Genomic DNA, 26274 nt, shown 5'->3' with positions numbered 1-26274 from the left:
ATGAAAACAATAATGAGGAATTAGAATTACTTTCTAAACGTCTTGCTCTAAGAATGAACCCTGGTTTTTCAGGGCTCTTCTTAAAAGGCAGGAGCCCAGAAATAGACACAGTACTCCAAATACAGCCTGACCGATGTAGAATAAAATGAAGTAGTTACTTTTCATGCCCTGCATATTATATTTCTTTGAATATGAACTATGAATGAACTGCTTCCTACTTTTATGTTCTGCCTCTGTTGCACTGCCCAATACCATGTCAATAGCCTGAGTTTCCTTCTTGTGTTTAGATCATTACCTAAGCTTCTCAAGCTCCTTCTTCTATTTGGAATAGTAACCATAGTTTGCCTGACTCTTTCTTTTGATGCATTCCAGTCAGGCTTCAGGCTATGCCATGGTACAGAAACAGCTTGGTCGCCCTGCAGCATGATCTCTGGAGAGAGGCTGACGGGGCAATATGTCTTTGTTGGTCCTCCTCGATATCTCAGCGGCCTTTGATACTGTCACCCATGGTATCCTCCTGGGGTGGCTCTCCGAGTTGGGAATTGGTAGCCTCTCTTTGATGTGGCTCCATTCTTTCTTGGAGGACTGTCCCCGGAGAGTGCAGCTTTGCAAGATGACTTCTACCCCATGAGTCCTCAATTGTGGAGTTCCGCAGAGGTCGATCATCTCACCAATGCTATTTAATATCTATATGAGGCCTCTGGGTGAGGTCATCTGGAGTTGTGGGGCCCGGTGTCACTAGGACACTGATGACACCCAGCTCTATTTCTCCTTTCTTCCAACTGCAGTGGATACTGTTCCGACCCTTGAGCGCTGCTTGGGGACCGTTCTGGAGTGGATTAGGGCAAATGGACTGAGGTTGAATCAGGACAAGATAGAAATCTTGCGCATGGGCAGCCCCAGCTACGGTGGGTTGGGAAACTCCATCTCCTTTGCGGGAGTGACTCTTCCCATGAAGAGTGAGTTTCGCAGCTTGGGTATCTGCCTGGACCCGAATCTCACCATGGAAACCCAGGTGACATCTCTGGTCCAGGCAGCCCATTTCCAATTTTGGAGGTTTGCCCAGATGTGTCCCTATCTAACATGGGGGCACTCACGATGCTAATTCATGCCCTCATAGTCTTAAGAATAAATTATTGTAGTGCTGTCTACATGGGGCTACCCTTGAGGCTGATGCAGTGACTTAAACTGGTCAAAGATTTGGCGGCCAGAGTAATAACTGGGGTAAAGAAATTCCAGCATATCTCCCCCACTCTGGCTGCCCTTCATTGGCTACCGATTCATTTCCACATCGACTTCAAGGTTATGATGATAACATTCAAAGCCCTAAACGGACCTTGGTACCTATCACAACGCCTGCTCCTAGCCAGATCTGTCGATCATACCCCTTTCTCAGAGGTAGGGTGGTTGAGGACCTTGACCCCAAAGGGGGCCCAGAGGGAAAGAACAAGAAACTGGGCTGTCACACACACCCAGCTCCTCTATATGTTCTCCCTAACAAACAGATTTGCCTTCGGGCATGACAATTTCTCTTGTCTCCACTTCCTCTGCCACCACAGGAAATCTTTCCTTAATTACCAATTAGGACCACAAAATCAGTTGTGTCAAATATAATGTTGTTTATTAACAGAGTAACATATTTAAGACTTGAGGAAATCATAGATGGTATTGTATTTGATATTCATTAAACTTCATTTAACTTGTAAACATGCTGGTTACTTTGTATTTAGTTTCAATCACTTTAAAACAATTTATTTATTTCTTATAGTTCGCATTGCATTCAGTTCTCTTATACGTTTCTTTCCAAAGCAATTCTTCCAACTACCTCTTTCCCTAACTCCTAACTAATTGTCCTATATCATTACTGAAACCCCTAACTCCTGTCCAACTGAAACTCTGATTATAACTGTCCTCCATTCTCTTCTTATATTCCTTGGTTCCGCCCTCCTGCACAACCATTGGCTACTGAATCAGTGTTCCATTGTGATGGATAGGTGTGGTTTCTGGCCTGTCCGTCACATGGGCTTTCTCAGCAGTTGCCCCCCACCTGTGGAACAACCTGCCCATTGAGATCCGCCTGGCACCCTTGCTGGATGAGTTTAAATGAGCATTGAAGACTTCGCTGTTCCATCAGGCTTTCCTGGAGCATTAAGATCTCAGCCTCCCTTTTACCATCCTTTTTTTTTTTTTTTTTTTTTTTTGGTCATCCTCTCCATCACCCTTTTTACCACCTTTATTGCCATCTGCTTTAATTTACCCTATTTGACTTGTATTAATTTATTAATTGTGTTTTAATATAATTGTTTATATTGTTGTTAGCTGTCTAGAGCGGCCTGGTTGCCAGATGGTGCGGGGCACAAATGCAATAAATAAATAAATAATTCAAAACCACATCAGAATATACGCCCCATGATATATGTCACATGAACACAATGCACGACGGCTCAGGGAGTAAAAGTTGCGAGAAAACAGGGAGGCATATTCCTATAACACAGCCTGTTATAGGAATATGGTAACATCAGCTGTTGGAAGTGCAAGGTATAGCACAACAGCTGCAGTGCTATTCTCACTTAGGAGTACGTTCTCTTGAACCTACTAGGACTTATTTTTAAGTAAATATATATAAGATAGCCATGGAAGTTATGGAGCTGGCTTGGGGGTGGACTGGATTGTTAGAAGCCTTGTTGATATTGTGTTAAGAAAAACTTCTCTAAGGCCAGAAACAGATGTTAGAGATAGCTTTTGACTAGGAGAAGGAAATTCTTAACTCATGTGAGTTTCTGAGTGTCACAGCAGGAACTTTTCTCACCTCCAGGATTATGCAAATTAGCTTGATTTGTTTTTTGACTGGTCTTCAGGCCTCAAGCCAGGATTCCTTTGAAGTTTGATTTCAGAGACACAAAAGCACTGCCTCAATCCTCTCTCTACAACATTAACATGCTTTCAGGTCTAATTATCTGCTGCCTCTAACAACTGTTTCTGGCCTAAATTAGCAGTTTAAAAAGTATATATTATTTCTCCATATGAAATATAGATATAACACTTTTCTGGGAGAGTGTTATTTGTTATCAGCTCCATATTTGCTACATAAAGTGTACATGTGTCAACTAACAATGAGCTTTGGGGGAAAATCATCTTGGTAAAGATTAAAACTAAGGATGTGCACCACCTCCAGAATAAAGTAACCAAATGAAGTGGAACAGAAATTTTTGTATATTTCCAAATTAGGTATATGGCAGTTCAAGAAGCCTCCAGTTGCCACTGGGTGCGATTGCATGCCTCTCCAAGTCCTTACAGGTTTTCTACATTATGAAGATAAGAAATGCTGAAATTTGGCAGGGGTAGGGGGCAGGCAAGTATCATTATGTGCAGCAAATATCTGGATATAAATTGGAAGAGTACTTGCACACCCCTAATTAAAAATGTGCAAAAAGATATGACTTCTCCTATAAATAAAAAAACTTGTGCTCCTTGGTCATAGGAAAACCATCTTGCATTTATGAAGATGTTGGATTAATTACTTGGTTATTAAATGGTGGGTAGACTATGTATCAGTACTACTTGGAAACCTCTAATGCTCCATTCTTGATAGAACAGTATTCTTGAATTTGGGCAATTGCTTTAATGAGAAAGAGAATATATTACCAATGATCGAACAAATGATCTCCTGAAACAATTTTATTGAATAATAGAGATTTAAAATTAGCAATTGGCATAATTAATATCAGCATAATATAGAACCTCACAGTTAATTCCCTTTATTATAACTGGGATTTGTGTGGGTATTCTAATAAATGTGTTCTCATTTTTGTATTATTATAAAACTCAATTAAAATGTAGGAGAGGGAACAACACATTTTTCTCTATATATGGCTGCTGTGATCCATGCCCAGACTGAAGCTTGATTTTTAAAAGTATCTGTATTCACAGAAGCTTCTTTAGAAAGTTATATTCTTAGCTGTTTTAAATTATAGACAATAACTTTAACTTAGTTCAGTGGTTTTCAGATCTTTGGTATCTTAACAACAACAACAACAACAACAACAACAACAACAATAACAACAACAGTAACAGTAACAGTAACAGTAACAGTAACAACAACAACAACAACAACAACAACAACAACAACAACAACAACAATAACAATAACAATAACAATAACAATAATAATAATAATAATAATAATAATAATAATAATAATAATAATAATAATAATAATAATAATAATAATAATAATAATAATAATAATAATAATAATAATAATAATAATAATAATGTATTTTACATCCCATGAATCATTCTGTCAAAGAACCTGAGTTTTACCATTATACAAAATCAACTTTTGTTGAGAAGCATGTTTTATGTTTACAGGCATTCTGTTATTGTATTTCTTATTTATGGTAAGCCACTGTACCTTCCAGTCACCTTCCTCAACCTCTCCATTTCTTTAGAAGAGAATTTTTTGCTCACATGTGGGCTTTCCACATAAGCAAGAACCCCAGTTTCCCAGGGTTCTTCTTTGCATGTACAACCCATATGTGAACAAAGCCCCTCTCTTCAAACATGTTGCTGTCCATATAGGGAAAGCTATAATGAAGAGAGGAGTAGAGAATAACTCTTCTCAGTCTGTTAGCAAGAAGCAAGTAAGAAATGACTAAATATGGCCAATATATGAAGGAGGAGGAATCTTGTATCCCAGGGATGGTGAATGGGTGACCCTCCAAATAAAGTTGGACTGTAGCACTAATAATCCTTTACCACTGACTGTGCAGTTTAGGAGTGGTGGGGGTTGTCACCTCCCAGCATCTGGAGGGCCACCCATGCCCCAGCAATGCATGCTACATTGCATCGAAATGTTAGCTAAATACAATAACCTAGCAGCAGCTAGGAAAGAGTTGTCAGCTAGTAGTATAATCTCAGTGGTGGAACACAGAAACATATGATTTTTATAACACTAAGAGTGTACTTTCCCTTGATCCCTCAAAGCTGATGTACCCTCTCCTACTGGCTCACCTGCCACCTGTGGTATTTTGAAATGCTATCAGTAACTTATATTCTCCATCCCATTCTCCTTATTAAGCATGTTGCCAAACATGAGGTAGGTAATGACTTAGGAGGCAACACTCCATTCATTCTTCTCCCTGCATAAGCACTACAAATGCATCCAAAGCCACACTTCAGAGAATGGCGTGGTTCTGTGTCACAAAAACAGACCTTCACCCTCCATTAAAATGAATGGGAAGTCTCTCTTAGGTGGCAGAATTCAAGAATCACAAGATGCAACTCAAATATGCCTGTATGCACAAAGGACTGCAGGACTAAAGCATCCGGGTACCTAAAGCTCACCTTTGGGAATCATAGGTGCACAGAGTTGATGTCTCCAACTACAGAATTGGTATGAATGAGAATAGTAGTATTTCTTATATCCATAGATGGTTTGAACTCATATTTACCAATGTGTTACAATTGTAAATTGATTTGCATTTTGTATTCTGTCTAATCATTTGTGCATTGCACAATGACCTTAATTGTGCAAATGACCTCTAAAAATAGGCAGATAATTTATGCTTATGAAAATAGAAGGAATAAGAGTTTGCTTTCAACCATTACCAATGCAATAGATTTAATAACTGCAAAACACAGTGTGGTGTCTTGATTACAGAAAACATCTTACCTAAAATAACCTCAAACAACAATGCTTAAATCAAAGGTATGTTTGAAATGGAGATTAAACAATAATGAGTAGAGCAACAAATTATGAAAGAACCAAATGACATTGTGCTAAAAATGAGCTATGTATTTATTAACAATGGAAAAAATGATACTTATAAGACAATTCCAGAGGTAGTATGATTTTATGCATGTATTTTCTTAGGGCTGGGAAACGTATGACCCTTCAGATGTTGTTAGGCTGAAATTCTATTGGTGTCTGTGTAATGTTTGCACAACTTGCCACAATCAATTGGCAGGCACCAAGGGACATCTTGGTTGCACAACTGAGTATGTAACCAGGCAGATAATTGAAACATGCCCACACATCTTTGCTTAGTCATAGTTAGCTATGGAAAATTACAGGAGCACCAATACAATTCTAGTCTTTAACTCTCATCACCTCTAGCTAAACTGAGCATGGTGAGAGGTAATGGGAATAGCAACTCATTACGCATCATAGAGTCACTGATTCCCCATGCCTGCTCTAATGTAGTTGCTTCTTCCACACTTACACCTTCCTCCCCAATGGGACCTACACATTCTCCAGTCTGTGAGGCCCAAGTCATAGGCACAGCCTGGTGTGACAAACCCAGACCTACTGGGATCTGCCACACGTTAACTAAGCTGCCACCAACCATTCCCTATAAGAAGTCACACAGACCAGGGATGGATTTTCAAACAAATAAAAGAATAAGGTTTATTTAAAACAACACACAGGCAAAGTAAAATAATCAGGTGAATAAGATATAGTAACGTGGCTTAGTCTCATTCATACATGCATACAGTTTGGTTCACACAGAACCCTTAACTTGAAGCACAGACCCTGAACCTATCAGTTCTGGCTAACCAACAGACACCTGAACCTATCAGGTTGGTACTCTGACACACAGTAGTACCCTGTCTGACACACAGACTCCCACACCAGCTTCTTCTTCCCAGCTGCTGCTTCTTCACATCCCAGCGTCTCAACTTCACCACACAGGCTTCACCTATATATACAGTACAGCCCCTCCTCCTGATGTCCCGCCTTCCACTCCCCATAGGATGGAACTTTCCCTCCAAACCCATGACAGACAGGTAACATCAGTGCTGTATGTAACACCTCCCCTCTTTATAAGTTGTTTTGTAGGGGGAAAGCTAAGGTGCTTTTTCCCAAAAAACAACCTGGATAAAACACACAACAACAGTTATACATACCATATCATACTTACTTATACTTACATTCTAAGTTAACCATAGCAATTAGGCATTTAAACATTTACCATATACATTACATCAATTTACCTTTATTCATACAAACCAAGTTCAAAAAACAGGTACATTTAACTTTTTGTCATCAATATATATATATAGTCCATGTTCTTTCGTCGTCTTCATTCTTCAGGTCTTCTTGACAAGGCGTCAGCAACACAGTTCACTGACCCTCTGACCACCTTCACTTCAAAGTCATAGTCCTGTAGGTTTAAAGCCCACCTCATAAGTTTGCTATTGTGGGTTTTCATTGTCTTTAACCATTGCAGTGGTGAATGGTCAGTGCACAGAACAAAATGTCTTCCCCAGATGTAAGGCTTGGCCTTCTGGATCGCGTAGACTATGGCCAAACACTCCTTCTCCACGGTTGCCAAATGTCTCTCACCTTTTTGAAGTTTCCTACTCAGGTAGGACACTGGATGCTGGTCACCATTCTCATCCTCCTGGCACAGAACTGCTCCTACCCCGCTGTTAGACGCATCGGTGTAGATGATGAACTCCCTGTCGAAGTCTGGAGCACGCAGCACTGGATAGTTGATGAGCGCCTGCTTCAACCTCTGGAACGCCTCCTCACAGTCGCTGGTCCACGGGATGCGGTCATCAGCCTTCTTCCTCGTCAGATCGGTCAGCGGAGCCGCAATCTCGCTAAACCTCGGGATGAACTTTCTGTAGTAGCCCACCAACCCAGGAAATGATTTAACTTTTCTCTTGGTGGTGGGTCTGGGCCAATCACGAACAGCTTCTATTTTGGCCTCCAGGGGTTTTATCACTCCTCCCCCTACCATGTGACCCAAGCACTTTACTTCTGGGCTACCCAGCTGCGGTTTGTTTTCTTTGCAGAGCCTAGGCCAAAGCACTTCCTCCCCTGGGTCAAAGCGCCTCTCCCCGGCTCTCTGGACACACCAGGCTTTCTTTCTGACCTTTTGAGCTTGCAGGGTCTCTGCTGCTAGCTCTAGGTTTCTCTTTAGGTCTTTCCTTAAAGAGTCTATATATGTCACAACATCTTGTGGGTCATCCTGGGTGATCTGCTCCCAATTTTGTTTGATCAAATCAAGGGGCCCTTTCACCCTTCTCCCAAATAAAAGTTCAAATGGACTGAACCCGGTACTGGCTTGTGGCACTGATCGATAAGCAAACAAAAGGGATTGCAGCTTCTGGTCCCAATTGTTTGGATTCTCTGCCAAGTAAGCCCTAATCATGCGCATTAGAGTCCCATTGAACTTCTCAGTTAACCCATTACTTTCAGGATGATAGGCAGTGGTTTCCTTGTGCTTAATTCCACAGATTTGCCATAAGCGTTTCATGAGCTTTGATGTGAACGATGCTCCCAAATCTGTGATTATTTCTGAGGCAAATCCCATCCTGGACATATACCCCACCAAGGCATCTGCCACTGTGTTAGTTTCAATGTTAGTCAAGGGTATGGCTTCAGGGTACCTCGTGGCATGGTCCACAATGGTGAGAATGAACCTGTTCCCCCTCTTTGTGGCCTTGGGCAAAGGTCCCACAATATCCACCCCTATGCATTTGAACGGAGTGTCAATCACAGGCAAAGGGCACAACTTTGCTTTGGTCCTGTCGCGGCTATTCCCCTGCCTTTGACACACATCACATTGTTTACAGAACTCCCTGATCTGCTTCCCTATGTCAGGCCAGTAAAAATTCTGTGTGATTCTCTGCTGTGTTTTGTTCACCCCTAAGTGTGCAGCAAACATGTCAGAGTGCCCCCTTTGTAAGATCATGGGGCGATACTTTTCAGGCACCACTAGCTGACTTCTGATCCCATCTCCCCCTTTTGAGGTATTCCTCAGGGTCTCTCTATATAAAATCCCCTTTTTCTCCAGAAATCTCACTGGGGTTTCAGGTGTTAGCTGGGCGTCAGTCACCTGTTCAAAACACTTTTGGAGAGTGGCGTCTGCCTTTTGCTCTTGTCCAAACCTGCTGTCTGTGGTTAAGGTTTCCACCACAGCTTCTGAACTCCCCCCACCTGCTTCCGTCTCTGGCTCATCATTACCCCCCTGAACTGTCCCCGTGGTGGCTTGTGAGCGTGTAATCACTAGCACCCGTTTCACATGTTCAGCCAGGTCATTTCCCACGAGCACGGCTGCTGGCAGAGTCGATGAAATCGCTAGCCGCCAAACTCCCCTCCAGCCTTGAAAGTTGACAGGTACCTCCGCGACTGGCAGTGAGATTACCTGCCCCTCAATCCCTGCCACCTTCATGCTCTCATTTGGGATTAGATATTCCCTAGGAATAATATCTGGATGGCACAGGGTCACCTGAGAACAAGTGTCCCGCAGCCCCCGATACTGATGGCCAAGTATTCCTACGTCCACCCCTGCTGTCTCAAACAACTGAGAATCTGTTCTCACGAGCAAGCAGCGCTTGACCTCCACAAGAGGACCATTTTCCTCAGCCTGATCAGCAGATGTAGCTGTTCCAGATTGAGTAGCCATGGCAACAGGCTCCCTCAGTGACAATGAGCCTTGCTCTTTCTGGACACAGAACACAGCTTTTGGCTTGGTCCCACTCAAATCCTGAGGCACCATTCCTTTTAGCTGCTTTAATTTCTCACACTCTGAGATTAGATGGCCCTTTCCCTGACAGAAATAACATTTTCTGGTGTATTTTGATTCTCTCTCATCCTGTTTTGGTTTTCCCTCCAAAATCTGAGGTCTTGGTTTCATGTCTGAGGGCTTCCCTTCACCATGGGCCCCTCCCCCTTGCTGCAATTTCTTCCCTTTTATTCTCAAATCCAGCTCCTTTTGCTTGGCCTCAAACTCAGCCCTGATCTGTAAAATTTCTTCCTCAGCCCTAGCTTTTATCTCTTTCACTTTTTCTTCAGTCTTATCTCTGATTTCTTTTAATTTAATGTCTTTTTGCTGATTATATTTTTCAAGATCTTGCTCACTTTGTCTGGCCTGAGCCTCATACTTTTCTTTCTTTGACATTTCTTCCACTGATAAATTGTTAATAAACTTATTTAGGAACTTCAATTCTAATTGTACCATTCTAATTTGGTGTTTCAGTTCCATCTGTTTGATCCTCATGTCCATTCCCCTTTTCTTGGCATCTGCCTCTGCCTGACTGATTTCAGCTCTTTCTTTTCTTCTGATTTCCATTTCCCTCACCCTCAGTTCATGCTGTTGGGCTAGGAGCATTTTTCTGAGTTCTGGGTTCTGCTCTCCCGTGTTCTCATCCTGCACTGAGCCAAATTCATCCTCAGAACCTTGGTCTACCTGGGGGTCTTTCACTTCACCCATTTCTGCCATCTGGCTTCGAGTCAAGGGCATAATCCCCCCTCAGAACAGGCTGCTTTAAAAAGTCAAGCCTCAAAATAAAACGACCACTTTTTTTTTCTTTTGCCTCAGAACCAGCTTTCCCTATAGATTGCTGCTGTCCTTCAGCACTACTTGCAACTGTAGCCAGCCGGAGTCTACCCCCCTCTGCTGGGCCTCTCAGCAGACAAGCTAGATCCCTGTTACTTTACAGTTTTGCCTCAGCTTTTTTCCCGCCAAAAACAGGCTGCCTCAGAGCACCCTAATCTAGTCTCCCCAGTTGGCACGTTCTTCTACTAGCGCACCTCCCCGTGAGGTACACCTAGAAGATTACCTACGCGCCTCAGATTGTCCCTGACTAGACCCCCCTTGCTCTGGGCACACTTGCCAAGGCTTTGCTGGACCGCTGGACAACTGGACCAGTCGTATCCCACACGCTGGACACCAATCAATGTGACAAACCCAGACCTACTGGGATCTGCCACACGTTAACTAAGCTGCCACCAACCATTCCCTATAAGAAGTCACACAGACCAGGGATGGATTTTCAAACAAATAAAAGAATAAGGTTTATTTAAAACAACACACAGGCAAAGTAAAATAATCAGGTGAATAAGATATAGTAACGTGGCTTAGTCTCATTCATACATGCATACAGTTTGGTTCACACAGAACCCTTAACTTGAAGCACAGACCCTGAACCTATCAGTTCTGGCTAACCAACAGACACCTGAACCTATCAGGTTGGTACTCTGACACACAGTAGTACCCTGTCTGACACACAGACTCCCACACCAGCTTCTTCTTCCCAGCTGCTGCTTCTTCACATCCCAGCGTCTCAACTTCACCACACAGGCTTCACCTATATATACAGTACAGCCCCTCCTCCTGATGTCCCGCCTTCCACTCCCCATAGGATGGAACTTTCCCTCCAAACCCATGACAGACAGGTAACATCAGTGCTGTATATAACACCTGGCACAATTCAAAGTTTCCTAGTTTTAATAGTATCTACCCACCACCACAATGGTTGTCTGGCACAACAAAGTGTAGCTAGCTGAACCACTACCAAGTTGTCAGGCTGAATGACCTGCTATGCAGTTGGGCCTGGCCCTGACTTTTTATGCACAGCTGGGCAGGTTAATCCAAATGAGTTCAAAGCAATTTGAATAGCTGAAGTTTCTGGACTGCATCTCAGATGCTGAAAATGCATGTGCTTGATCTTGTTTTCAACTGACATGGCAGTAACACATGACACAAGCTCAGCTCCAAACATCCCTGGATGGTATGTTTTTTCAGGCTATTTCAAAATGGTTTCTAGACTGCTTTGACACAAACTGGCTTTGGTACCTTGAAAGCTGACCTGCAACAGGAGTGTGACAAGCTGAATATGCCCCCTTTGGTATTACGGGAACAGTTACCATGCCTTCTGCCATGGCATTCTTCCAGAGCTGGGAGAAAGAGAGATTTTAGACTACAGTTCCCAGAATCCCACAACTAGCATGACCATTGAGTATATTAGCTTGGGAGGTATAGTTAAAAAAAAAAGAGAGAGAGAGAGAGAGAGAGAGAGAGACAGAGACAGAGACAGAGACAGAGACAGAGACAGAGAGAGAGAGAGAGAGAGAGAGAGAGAGAGAGAGAGAGAAAGTAACATTTCTGAACTCAGCAATCTTTTGAATTATTCAGGGCGTTCAAAACACTGGTTCTGATTCATCTTGGTAGGCAGATTGCAAAAGGTTTTGCTGGGGTCCTAAACAGGAATGGGGGATTATGGAAGATATAGTCCATTAACATGCAAAGGACTTCATTTGCTCCTCCCTGCTTCCTCCCTCAGATGCTATAGAGGATTCATTGTCCCAAAAAATCCTTGAACAGATAATCTTCAACAGACTGTCAGCAAGAAACTACTCTAGCTTTGGTTTAGCATACTAAGCCTTCCCCATCCACCTCAACAAATAATGTAGAAGTAATGTGAAAAAAGTTAAATCAAGTCTAATAGCCAAATCTTTCTGGCTCATCCTGACCCACTTTTGATAGTTTGTCACATGCTCCAAAGTACATCAGCAAGGCAACAAAGTTTTTATGATATATTATTTAAAAGAGGCTTTTTAAGGCAGTGAACCCAGAAAGCTAAAGATTTTAGAAAAACACCCTTTTGGCCATTAAAAGGATTGAACAACACATTATTTTTTGCTTGTGGTGGAATTTTCAATTTGCTCAGCTCAAAAGCACGCAGCTTATATTTAGAGGTAAATGACCCAGATCTTGCCCATATGCATCCTTGGGGCTGGGAGGAGAAGGAAGATGCACAGCTGTTTTTTTTTTAAGTGATTATTTTTAAAGCAAATGAAATCTACTGTTATAGATCATGACAGCTTTTAAACCAATGCCATAATGTTTAGTTACCAACCATTTTCTTTCTCTTTCTTTCTTTCTTTCTTTCTTTCTTTCTTTCTTTCTTTCTTTCTTTCTTTCTTTCTTTCTTTCTTTCTTTCTTTCTTTCTTTCTTTCTTTCTTTCTTTCTTTCTTTCTTTCTTTCTTTCTTTCTTTCTTTCTTTCAAACAGTTGCAGTGGTGTGAGTAGCAGCTTGCTCTGCAGGACTCAGTAGGGAAAAAACTTCCAAAGGCATGGAGGTTGGCAGGCCTGAAAAGAATTTTTCTGATCAGTTGGCAACTCTCCCATCAGTCTTGTAAGGGCACAGCACTCTCGTACCAGATTCATACATTGCTTTGGTTTATGTATACTGTATTCCAGAGGTTCAACATGCATGCTGGTACAATCTACTCTAGTGTCAATTGAAGGAAACACTGTGTTTCATCTTTCTTTCCACATATATTTATGTCTTGAATTAATAAATGTAGGCATCTTTTTGCCTCACAAAGAATTTCAAAGTGGTGTCTTCTTTCTCCCACATTTTCTTTTCGCTCCCCCTCATTCTTATTTCCTGGCAAAAGCCAGAAATTGTGTAGAACATTGAAATGCTTTCCCCTCGCTCTGCACTGATAACTGATGGTTGGAAGGTTCTATCTTGTGAATGTTATTTGTTATTAGCATAATAGATGTAAAGCTAGAAGTATCTAGGCATTCACAGAGAGGGGACATTTCACTTGACTCATGATCTGTTTTCATACATAGCTTTGCAAGGATTTAAGGGAAAGAGAGCAACAGATAGATTTACATGATCATGGTGATTTACAATGGTGTGTATTTTTTAGTTATTATTTGAATAGTTACATGTATATCCTGCAACAGTGTGTATTTTTTTAAGTTATTATTTGATTAGTTACCTGTATATCCTGCATCTCCTCCAATGAGATGAAGGTTGCGACCCTCCTTCCCCATTTCATCAGACAAAGGGCCTGTGATCATCATCATCATCATCATCATCATCATCATCATCATCATCATCTCAGAACTGCAGAGCAGGAAGGGACCTAATGAATCATTGTGTCCAGCTCCATCAAAGAAGCACAGTGGGGAAAATGAACTCCCAACTTTTGGCTCCACAGCCAGACACCTAAACTAGTGAACTATCCAGCAGTTCATTCCACCTTCCCCAGTGTAAATAATTTTAAAAAATCCATGTTGTTCAGTTATCTGGTTTGTGAGGTAAACTGTTGCAGGTTTCTTGGCCTGTTTTAAGGGTAAACACATGAAACCAATACATATTTTTTAAATTAAGCCCCATTCAATATCTGTGGCTCTTGAGCAGGCCTGTGGTATCAAGACAGTCTCCATTTAATATCGTTCTCTGCATTTGTAAACTGGCAGTGCCATGTGTCAACATCCTGAGGCCATTAGAAAGAACCAGAAACATCAGGAGAGGAACCTCTACCAATGTCAGCACAAAAAATAATGGAGTGTCAGAAAATATGAGTACTACCAAAACTGGCACCAGCAGCTGCAGCTGCATTTATTAACAGTATTTTCTATTTTGTCTTTTACCATACAATGGCTTCAAGGGAACTCACAATCATAACACATAATAATGCAATGCATCCAATGAGATAAAACCGCAAAACAGCAGCTAAAGAGATTATATATAAATCCAGCAAATAAAAGGCTGTCAGAGGATCTCATAATACCTCTAAGAGACACAACAAGGAAAAAAATTGTGTTCAGAAAATAATAGAAGTCACAAGGGTCTAGTGAGATGATTCCATTATCTTTTTATTTCTTTAATTTATGTACCAGCTTCCCTTCATAATAATTATACTGTAGTTACATGCTGTCAAGTCAGATCCAACTTACAATGACAATTTCTAAGTTTTTCTAGGTATATAGTACTCAGAAATGGTTTATGATTCCCTTCTTCTGGGGCATTCTGAGACTGCGCAGCTTGGCCAAGGCAACACAGGCTGGATCTTCTCCCAGAAAGCACAGTGAGAAATTAAACTCCTAACTTGCCCAACTTTCTGAGCTATCCAACCAGTTCTTTCCATCTTAAACTGTGTTTATTTGGCCTATGCTACAGCCCCTCTATAAGGTTCCACAGTTATGTCCACTCAGCAGTCCTGTCACCACATATGGTACTTGCTGAAGACTCTTAATATTTTTCAGAGGTTGTCCCTTCTTTGAAGGAAAGACTCTGAAGATTTTCATCCATGATATAGTAACATTCAAGGTAGATTATTGGAATATTGTTTCCAAATCCTCTTTCTCAAAGGAAGGGCAAAATAAGGTCACCAACCACAGTCAGTTGAAAGTGTACAAGTGATGAAAACCATCTATAGATCCATCATCAACAGGTTCTAAGGCCTCAATAACACCAGCGAAACACCCCCCCCCCCATGGTTACGTGATTTTTAATCACATTCTTGTCATGCTGTGCGGTCATGTGACGTTTATTCAAGGATGTGCATCCCACAGTGTTTGGGTTACAGAGTCATTTCCTTCCAATTCAATATGTGCCTAGAGTGTCTTGTTGAAATGGTTTGACAGACGTTAACTGATGCATCAACACAAACATTGCAGAAAAATTTAAAAAAATTAAAAACAGTTTAAAATGACATGTACAGTGACAGTAGTTCAAAAAAGTTATGGTAAGTCCTTTCACGCAAGCAGCAACACATTTTTTTTAAAGATTCACAACAAAAAAAGTAGAAGCCTCTGGGCATGTGAGAAATTAACCATGGTTAGCACGCTCACCAGGTAAATAATTTACTAATGACCATGTGTCATGTGATCACAAATTTATGATACAGGCACAAACTCAATGTGGGATAGAAAGCCAACATTAGGCTCACGTCACTGTGGCCTAAATTACCTATATATGTTTCTGAAGGAGCACTGACCCTAATCCCTCACTCTTGTGCATTATTTTTTTTAATTTTTTATTCATTCAATTTATATGCCGCCAACACTACCCAGAGGTCTCTGGGCGGCTTACAATAATTAAAATTCAATACAGTAAAAGATAAAATAATTAAAATACAATTAAAATACAATTAAAATTGCCATCAGACCCACAGCTAATATTATTTCAATTAAAAGCCTTCTGGAACAGGAAGGTTTTGACCTGGCGCCGAAATGTCATCAGCGTCGGCGCCAGACGAATCTCAGTCGGGAGGGCATTCCATAGTCTGGGGGCAGCTGCCGAAAAGGCCCTTTGTCTACAAACCGTCCCTCTTACCTCCTTAAGGGATGGCTCTTTCAAAAGGGCCCCCTGGCTAGATCTTAACTGCCGGGTAGGTTCATATGGAAGGAGGCGGTCCTTCAGGTATCCAGGGCCCAAGCCGTTTAGGGCTTTATATGTCAAAACAAGCACTTTGAATTGGGCCCGGGCAGCAACTGGTAGCCAATGTAACTTATACAGAATCGGCTTGATATGTTCCCTGGCGGCCGCACCACTCACCAGCTGTGCAGCTCAATTCTGGACCAGTTGCAGTCGCCGGACCGTCTTCAAAGGCAGCCCCACGTAAAGCGCATTGCAGTAATCTATGCAGGATGTTACCAGTGCATGTGTGACTGTCATGAGACTCTGCTCGTCCAGGTAGGGCCGTAGCTGGTATAATTTCCGCAGCTGAAGGAAGGCGCCCCTGGCCACCGAGTCCACCTGGGCTTCCAAAGTTAGACTGGGGTCCACAAGCACCCCCAAGCTGCGGACCCTGTCCCTTAGGGGGAGTGTAACCCCATTCAGGGCAGGGAAATGGCCCTCCAGCCTGTCCGGTGAAGCACCCACTAACAGCACTTCCGTCTTGTCTGGATTGAGTTTCAATTTATTAACCCTCATCCAGTCCATTATCAGGTCCAGACACGAGTTCAGCACAGAAACTGCCTCACCTGGATTGGTGGAAAATGAGAGGTAGAGCTGAGTATCGTCAGCATATTGCTGACTCCTCAGCCCAAACCTCCTGATGACCTCTCCCAGCGGTTTCATGTAGATGTTGAACAGCATGGGGGACAGTATTGAGCCCTGAGGAACCCCATGACATAACTGTCATGGGGCAGAGCAACTGTCCCCAGCACCACCCTCTGGACATGGTCAGCCAGGAAGGAGCGGAACCACCGTAAAACGGTGCCCCCAACTCCCAACCCAGCCAGCCTATCCAGAAGGACACCATGGTTGATGGTGTCAAAAGCCACTGAGAGGTCCAGGAGTATCAACAGGGTCACACTCCCCCTGTCTCTCTCCCGGCAAAGGTCATCGTACAGGGTGACCAAGGCAGTCTCCGTACCAAAACCCGGCCTGAAACCCGATTGAAATGAATCCAGAAAATCCGTTTCATCCAGCAGCGCCTGGAGTTGCCCGGCCACAACCCACTCCAACACCTTGCCCAAATAAGGGAGGTTCGCCACTGGTCGGTAGTTGACCACCAGCCTTGGGTCCAGGTTAGGCTTTTTAAGGAGTGGTCAAATTACCACCTCTTTCAAGGCGGTAGGGACCACTCCCTCTCTCAGAGAGGCGTTCACGGCCTTCTGGACCCAGGTGCGAACCCCCCTGGCTGATCTTCCAATTAGCCAGGATGGGCAAGGGTCGAGCGGAGTGGTGGTAGAACGGACAGATCCAAGCACCCTGTCCACATCATCAGGTCTCAACAATTGAAACTCATCCATTAATACTGGACCTAAGCACAGCGCACTAGACACATCCTCTGCTTCTGCAGTAACAGTGGAGTCCAACCCACTGCGAATCTGAGCGATTTCCCCCTCAAAATGTATGGCAAACTCATCACAGCGAGCTGATGAGCAATCTGGGACCTCCACCGGATTTCCCGGTTGAAGAAGATCCCGGATCACCCGAAACAGCTCTGCTGGATGACATTCTGAGGAAGCAATACGGCTGGAGAAATATTGCCGTTTCGCCAGCCGTATTGCCATGAAATAGGCCCGATAATGGGCTCTAAGTCGTGTTCGATCGGACTCCCAGCGGGATTTCCTCCACCTGTGCTCCAGCCGTCTCCCCTCTCGCTTCATCGCCCACCGTTCAGAAGTATACCAAGGAGCTGTCTGGGCTCGGCGAGCAGTGAGAGGGCGCTTAGGCGCAATCATGTCAACCGCCCGGGTCATCTCCCTATTCCATAGGGTGACCTGAGCTTCAACAGGAGCGTCGACCATATCAGACGGATAATCCCCCAGAGCATTCAGGAATCCATCTGGATCCATTAGTCTCCGAGGACGGATCATCTTAATAGATCCCCCACCCTTGCAGAGGGAAGAAGAAGCTAATAGACTGAACTTGACCAGGAAGTGGTCTGACCATGACAATGGGGTCACGACCAGCCCCTCCACATCCGAACCACCATCTTCCAGTCTCGTTGAGAAAACCAGGTCCAAGGTGTGGCCCTTCTCATGCGTCGGGCCGATGACACATTGAGACAGCCCCATGGTTGTCATGGTGGCCATGAAGTCCTGAGCCGTGTATGTGTGCTTTGCTGTTTTTTCTTTTAAAAATCAGACTTGGTTTATATCTCTGTATACGCATAGTTAGCAGCAGTGTTGGGCTGGCAGATCTTTCTTTCTTTCTTTCTTTCTTTCTTTCTTTCTTTCTTTCTTTCTTTCTTTCTTTTCTTTCCTTCCTTCCTTCCTTCCTTCCTTCCTTCCTTCCTTCCTTCCTTCCTTCCTTCCTTCCTTCCTTCCTTCCTTTCTTTCTTTCTTTCTTTCTTTCTTTCTGGGGGAAGTTACAAGCTAATAGCTGTAGCAGCACAAATGCACATAGATCAAATGTAGTCCAAAACAGAACTGTGATGTGACTATTGCAGGATTCCTTTGGGAGTATAATTTAATCAACATAACCATAGTCTGGGATATGCTAGAACGTCTCTCTCTCTCTCTCTCTCTCTTTGTGTGTGTGTGTGTGTGTGTGTGTGTGTGTGTGCGCGCGCGCGCGCGCATGTGAGCACAAATGTGTATATGTGCCAGCTGAAAACCGCAGCAATCTGTGCAGGCACACATTCCAAAATTAATTTTAGAGATCTAACAGGACAGCATATGAGGCACAGTGGGAGAGCAACAAAACCAAGGAAGGGACATCTGGTCATCTTTACTCAAATTACTAAATTCCAAATCTGAACTAACTGACTGAAACCAACTGACATTAATGATGTGATGAGACCGTTTCTTCTATATTGTGGTTGTAACAATAGTTTAAAGAAGTCTTAAGAGAATGCAGCATATGAGATGGAAATGAACTGATTAATACACGTCGAGGGAAAGGATCCCAAAAATGGGATGGCTAAGGATGAGAATGAGCACAGGGGAGCTTGTTGCCACTGAAAGTAATACAAACCAATAGCATCAGCTTGGCTCTAATGAGGGTAACAGTTTGACACTCATTCATACGGCTGAAATCATATTTCAGTTTTTTATTTCTCTTCCAAACCCTGTTTGCCCAACAATAACCACTGTTATGACAACTCACTAATCAGGGCTACGCTCCTTTAAACTGGAGTTGTGTAACTGTCTTATGAAATGAAGGAGAGCATTTCTTCCCAGTTACACATAGTCCTATTGGATTAGATTGTATTACATGATAAAATCATTTAAAATTTTAGCAACCTGGATGTAACTGTGATTGGCAGTAACTGCAGGCTGGTGCAGACATGAATATGGGCAGTAGTCTTTGCTGGGATTGTTGTTTTCCAGCCCTTTCCAAAATTTTAAATAAAGGTAAGCTTTCACTCTAAGCAACAGCATGTCCATAGGCAGGGGCAGCCATTTCAATGCTACTTTTCCCCCTAACTCAATAATGTCCTTGGAAATTGTAGTTACCCATAGCCTGGGAACGTAGTCATAACACTGCTTAAAAATTATAGGAGTTACAGTCCAAAAAGGTAACTTTTGGAAGCTCTGGTAGTACCACATAATGTATCATTATGCCTCGGGTCATACTGAATGCTTGGCCACCTTTTCCAAACAACAGTAAAGGACTCCCAACCCTGAAGTTATTAGATATTTATCTACTGTCTCCCAAAATGAATTGATTATCTCCTTTTAGAGGCCGGGGGGGGGGGAGGAAACAAATAATAGACATTTTCAATTGATCAGACACTTTGCGGGCCCTGTTTTGATAAACAAACAGACACATGTCTCATCTTTGCATTCGTCAGGTACTCTAGACCAGCCATTCACAACCTTTTCTATGGCCACATATTTCTTTTATGAAAGAAATATTGTCTGAATGATGATTCTATAGGTTGCATCGTAAACCTTATAACGTGGTGTGTGAAGATTTGTTTCCGGTCTGTGTCCCCCTTCAAATGTTCCAGGAACTTCAAATTTGCCAATGGGGCATATCCCCCCACAAATGAGAAGGCTTGCTCTAAATGACTGGAACAATTTTTTTTTAACTAGGTTTGCAGTTTATAAAGAAATGAAGTAGGTTTGTAATGTTGATACACCAGTAAGTTAGCAAATAAGCCAAACACCAGGAAGTTGCAAGAGGATCCATTCCATCACAGTTTTTTTTAACATATCCTGTGTATTTTCTTCTGTATTTCAGAAGCTGCCCTTATAAATTAAATTGGGCCCCCACTGTGTTAAGGTCCTCTGTGTGTCAAGATAGCCAAAATGGTTTATGTGCTCAAAATTTTATGAGTGCTTTATAATTGTCAAATAGTTTGGGCATTATTTCAGTTGCCAGCATCCAACTGTTTTACAACAGTGGCCTGAAATTGTTGATCTATATTTTTGAGAATCTGTTCCTCTTAAAATTGCCTTGACATTTGAAATATCCTATTTTTAATGGTTAACATTCCATTGGCAATTATACTTCGGCCCACTCAGCTCTGTTCAGTAATAAACCTTTTACAGAACACACATTTTATATGCTGTTCAGTATAAATAACAGTCAATACTGAGAAGTGAACCAGGCCTCCCGGAAATAAATAGTAAAACAGGGATGCTGCTGCAGCTTTTGTTTGGGAAAGAGCATATGGCATTGGTAATAGATTCAGGTCTGGCAAACAGTGCATAATTAATGGGTGCTGTGCTACACACAATCACCTGAAAGTAAATCCAATCCCATTCAGTGGGGCTTACTACTCAGAATGGATGTATAGGTTTGTATTGCACTTACTTAGGCACTCTATATACAATGTGTACGTCATATGACATTTACCATCAAGTTGTGATGGTCACTGGCTTAGATGGCTTTAAAGAAGGATTCTACATTTCTTGGGTATAGATCTATCAAGAGCTAACAGCCATCATGATGAAATTGAACGTCTGTGTTTGGAAACAGTATAGCAAAACTGGATCATACATAGCCGTTAAGTTACACATGTCTCCATTTCTCTGCCTCCATGGCTCTGGTTACTATACTACCAGGTTTCAGTGGTGTGACAGTGGCAGCCAAGTTTGCACCTTGCCTTTGAAGCAAGCTGCAGAAGAAGACACTCTTTTGAATCCAAATTGCAATTCAGTTGCAGAACAGCTACATGTTTTGTTTTTAAATGGAGGAGGGGGAATTACTCTCACTGCACATGGTTCAAAGGTTGTCAGTGGTTTCCTGGCTCCTCAGAGTTTTCCACTTCATAATACCCCTTTGAATGTTAAGTACCAATAGCAACCATCATGAGGATGTTATCATAATTGTACCTTGTGATGGAAAAACAAAGGTTTAGGCAGTTCCATCTTGATCTCTTCCGGCCAGCAGCACTTAGATTTAAAGTGTATCAGAATTAAACACTCAGGGAACAAGCACCTGGCATTTTATACCTAGGAATGTGGTCATATAATGTTGTGCAATACCATGATGGTGATAGCAGTAGATGACTGTTGTCACTGAGCAGCAGCCAAGGAGAAGCCATACTTTTACTGCCAGCTGTCCTTTGATGGGAGCAAAGTGGCTGTGATGCACAGAATGGATTTACATTGTCAATGTTCCATACCTGGGCTGAGTACTGTTGTTTGCTGTGTGGTTATGCTCTAGCTACCCTATCCTTCTCATGACACAGGTGAAGCCTCTGTGTGACTGACTTAAGGCTGGGATTTATTTATTTATTTATTTATTTATTTACTTACTTACTTACTTACTTACTTACTTACTTACTTACTTACTTACTTACTTACCTATACAGGACGAGGCAAAGAGGCACTCCCGAAACCAGCAAAATCAGGGAGCTGGACAGGGGATTGTATTTGTCTTCAGTGTGGAAGGGATTGTCACTCTCATATTGGCCTTCTCAGCCACATTAAACGCTGTTCCAAGACCTCTATTCAGAGCACATTACCATAGTCTCTTGAGAATGGAGCATACCAACACCTACACCTAGTGCATGCACTACTGTGGGTGGTTTACAAAAGTTGCAAATCTCAAAGACCCCACATGCCAATAACTATAATAATATGGCAAATCAAGAAAAAATCTTATAAGAAAAGATAAAAGAGAAGAAAAATAAGGTATTAATATTAAAAGACTTAGTTGTCAAAGGCAGCTTTGACAAGTTCTGTTTTAACATTTTCCAAAACATAAGGGGGGGGGAGCCTGCTGAATCTCCACTGGCAGCCTGTTCTAGAGAATGGGGATCTCCACTGAGAAACCCCAATTCTTTGTCTTGGCCTTTCTGGCCTCCCTTGGTGTGGGAGTGCTTCCATAGGTATATGGATCACTTCCAGTGGTGTAGTGGTGAATTCTCACATGCGGGTGCTCATCATATTTGTGCCCTCAGGGAGAATCCATAAACTAGTACAGATATTTAATTCTAACAGTTTTCATTAGAGATGGGCATGAATCAGAAAAAAGGTGATTCATTTTGATTCGTGATTTGTCAAGGTCAACAAATCACAAATTTACAATTTTTTCTGACAAATTGATAATTGATCAATTCATTTTTTTTTTACTTTCAAAACCTATAAAATGCCCCATCAAATATTGAAAAGCATCAAATTTGCAGGGACACTTCCCTGGATTCTCTTCTATAAGCCCTGCAAGCTTGGTGAAATTTGGGTTTTGGACATTATACACCCATAAATTGGGTCCCCCTAGGAAAGTGCCCTTTAGCAGTTGGCTTCAGGAAATCCAGTCTTCATCAAACTTGTAGAGATTGTAGAGGAGAGTGAGTAGAAGCTTCTCTGTAATTTTAGTGTCTCTAGGTGGCTGGGGAAACTTTACTGGGATGGGACCTCTTTGTGGGTGTATAACTCAGCTAAAAAACAATATTTACCAGACTTTGAGAGATTATAGAAGGGAGTCAGAGGAAGCATCCCTGCAATTTTCATGTCTCTAGGTGCCTGGGAAGGGGCATTTTATAGCCAAACAAATCAACAAATCAAAAACTGCTGAAAACTCCTTGATTTTTATTCAGCAGGGACATTGATACTTACAAATATAAATTGATGAATTAGCAATTTTTGAAGGAATTTGGTGATTATTTTTTATTTTATTTTTTATTTTAACTACAACATAAACATAAAATACATAAACCAAAATACAAATTGACTGAGTTCTCCACCACCATAGTCGGGACCTCTTGCAGTAATCCTCTTCTTCCTCTATCTTTATTCTTCTTCTTCCTTTATTGTCCTCTTCTCCAGAACTGCATTGATTCTTGATTTGGAGCTTTCCCTTTTCCTCTTGTTAGCACATATTCCAAAAAATCTGGCCCATATATCATAATTTTTTTTCTTTTTCATCTCTTCTTTCTTAACCTTTTACAAGTTAACTTATCATTTATAGCAATGTTCCATATTTCATTATACCATTCTTCCATTCGAAATTCAGACTTTGATTTCCAATTCCTAGCTATTATTAATCTGGCTGCTGTTAATAAATTGGTAATCAATCCTTTAGTCATCTTTTCATATTCCACATTCTCAAATATTGATAACAGACCTATCTCAGGATTAAATTTTATATCTTTTTCACATATGTCATTTACTTCTTTAAAGATTAGTTTCCAGAATCTTTGTACTTTTTCACATTCCCACCACATATGAAAGTATGTACCAATTTCCTTCTCACATTTCCAAGTGACATTCAGATAACTAGCATTAATTTTATTAAATTTTGTCAGTGTTAAATACCGCCTTAAACCCAATTTGAAAATTATTTCTCTTATTCTCACTGACATAAATCTTAATACCCTCATATTCCACATCTTCCTCCATTCTTCATCATTCATTCTTTTTCCTAAGTCTTGTTCCCACACTAACTTCAATCCTTCTTTCTCAATCTCTTCTTCTTCCAGGTCAAGAAGAAATCTATAAAGTTTACTCTCTGCACCCTTTACTGAATCAGTCATCTGAATATCTACATATGATAATAGAAATTGTTCATACTTTGTATATTCTCTACCTTTATTATTTTCCTTCATTAGACTAAAATTCTTTCCTGTTTTATCTTTGATTACTCCAATTTTTTTTTTGATCTTTTAGTTTGAACTACCCTAGCTAGAAGCTTTGAGGTTTTTATTACTATATTTGAAAAAAAAAAAAATCCTCTTTGAGTATATCAAATCCCTCTGGACCTTTTCTAACTCTATGCTTTCTAACTCTCTCCTTTTATCTTGAATCTCTAATAATTTCTTATTATCTCTATCTGTAAAATATTTACTTTCTAAATCTTTTAATGATTCTTCTATTTTTATATATATTTTCTTCTCTCAGTTTTTTTATTCTACATTATTCTCTTATGGCAATTCCTCTCATAGCTGATTTCATAATGTCCCATAACACTACTTTTTTACTCCCACCTGCTTCATTTATTGACCATTTTTCCATCCATTCTTTTTTAGCTGTGTCCATTACATCTATATACTGAAAAATATTGGAATCTATTCTCCATCTTCTAGCTTCTCTGTACTGTTTATTAACTTTCATCTCAATCATCATCAACACATGATCCGTTATTTTTATCACATTAATATTTGTATCTACTACTTTAGAAATTAAATTTTGAGATATAAACATAACATATATTCTTGAATAACTATTTTGTACGGAGGAATAATACATAAACCTTCTTTTATCGCTCTTCAATTCTCTCCATATATCTGTTAAATCTATAGTTCTCAATATCTTACTCAGGAGGGTACTTCTTTTATTCAGCTCATTTTCTTTACATACAGATTTATCCTTTACCTCATCCAAAACCATATTAAAATATCCTACCATAATCACATATCCCTTTCTAACCTTCTCCACCTCTTTAACGACAGTTTTATAAAATTCTCCTTGATTCATATTCGGTGCATAAACATTTACTAACGTATAATCTTCTTCCCCCATTAGACCCTGTGCTATCAAATATCTACCATTACTATCTTTTACTACTTCTTTTACCACAAATTCACAATGTTCAGAAATCAATATTGCTACACCTTTGGATTTGGAGTCCCAAATCCTTTTTCATAAATGTGTCTATTTTGTAATTTCAGTTCATTAACTCCATCCTTTGATTGATGAGTCTCTTGTAGATAAATAATACCCACCTTATTCTTCTTCAATAATGTTTCTATTCTCTCCCTCTTTGTTACAGACTCATATTTAAAGTTGCTACCCTTATGTTTTTCCCCATATCCATTCCATATCCCATCCTTTTTTGGTCCCATTATGCATCCCACAAAACAACACCCCCCCCCAAAAAAAAAACCAAATTCACATTCTTCCCTATCCCTAACTCCCCACTCTATATGTAACCTCTTTTCTTCCCCCACACTTCCCCTTGCCTCACTAAGGTTTGACGTAAGCTCTGGGAGGGAGACAGACACCACCCACACCAGTCTGGACCCCAGCCAAAACCTCATTTCTATTTCACCCTACTCTGTTTTTCCCCCCTTAATACTTTCCACTTCTTTCATTTGACATGTTTATTTCTCTTAACTTCCTTATCCCCCAATCTTTCCTCACTCTTCTCCAACCTCACAAAAAGAGACAATATAAGCAAGCAGAACAAAAAAGGGGGGAGGAGGGAGGTTAAAAACCTCTTAAAATAGGGGAAAGGGGATAGTAAAAAAGGGGGGAAAGGGGGAGTCTTCAAACATCGAATGGTTTCTCTCAGTCCAGGTATCTTCTCTTTCGTGTTTCCACTCCTTGCAGGCCTACTTGCTTGTGCCTTGGTCATCTTAATCTTCTTGCCATAGGACCCATGCAACCAACAAGTCCTTGCTGTCTTCAAAAGAAAAGATTTTGAAGAGGACTCCATCCTTCCATATTTTTTAAAAAAAGACTAGATGACCCCTGTTGTATCTCCGTCCATTCTTGATTAGTTGTAATGGGTTTCATTATTTTTCTCCACTGTATAAATTCATTGCTTAAATCCTGATAAATCTGTATTGGGTTTGACCTATAAACTAATAGTTCCATTTTTAATTTAGTAACCTTAAGAAATTGCTCTTTTTTAACATATTTGAAAAAAAAATCAATATTATAGGACTTGGTCTCTTGCTTCTGGGGTTCCCAACAAAATGAATTCTCTCTCTATCCTCTTCAGCCTCATGTTGGGAGTTCATAACAGAATTTATCCAAGTCACCACTTCCTGCTTAAGGTCAGCTCCTTTTTGCAGTTCAAAATTAATTATTTTAATGTTGTTACATCTGAGCTATCTTCCAGATAAATAACTTTCTTTTGCAAATCATCCATATTTTGGAA

At 41.1% G+C, this 26274-nt stretch overlaps 1 protein-coding gene across 2 annotated transcripts in view; it reads right to left on the bottom strand.

Moving 5' to 3' along the window:
- Window positions 1-26274, bottom strand: part of LOC140704951 (uncharacterized) — a 91025-nt gene that overhangs the window by 43741 nt on the left and 21010 nt on the right. Inside the window, exons 1-2 of one of the 2 annotated variants that reach the window (XR_013545533.1) lie at window positions 12655-14987; window positions 11592-11692 (exon numbers count right to left, since the gene is read on the bottom strand). Coding sequence is in view for 1 of the 2 variants with exons in the window: in XM_078394037.1 (XP_078250163.1) it covers window positions 11592-11692; window positions 12655-12887 (334 nt within the window). In the remaining variant the exon portion in view is untranslated. Of the gene's footprint in view, window positions 1-11591; window positions 11693-12654; window positions 14988-26274 lie in introns of those variants that run through there. The other variant, XM_078394037.1, reaches the window with a different exon arrangement.

This window comes from Pogona vitticeps, chromosome 5 (genome assembly GCF_051106095.1).
Source record: "Pogona vitticeps strain Pit_001003342236 chromosome 5, PviZW2.1, whole genome shotgun sequence".
Lineage (NCBI taxonomy): Eukaryota > Metazoa > Chordata > Lepidosauria > Squamata > Agamidae > Pogona > Pogona vitticeps.
This window is presented reverse-complemented; position numbering and strand designations above follow the sequence as displayed.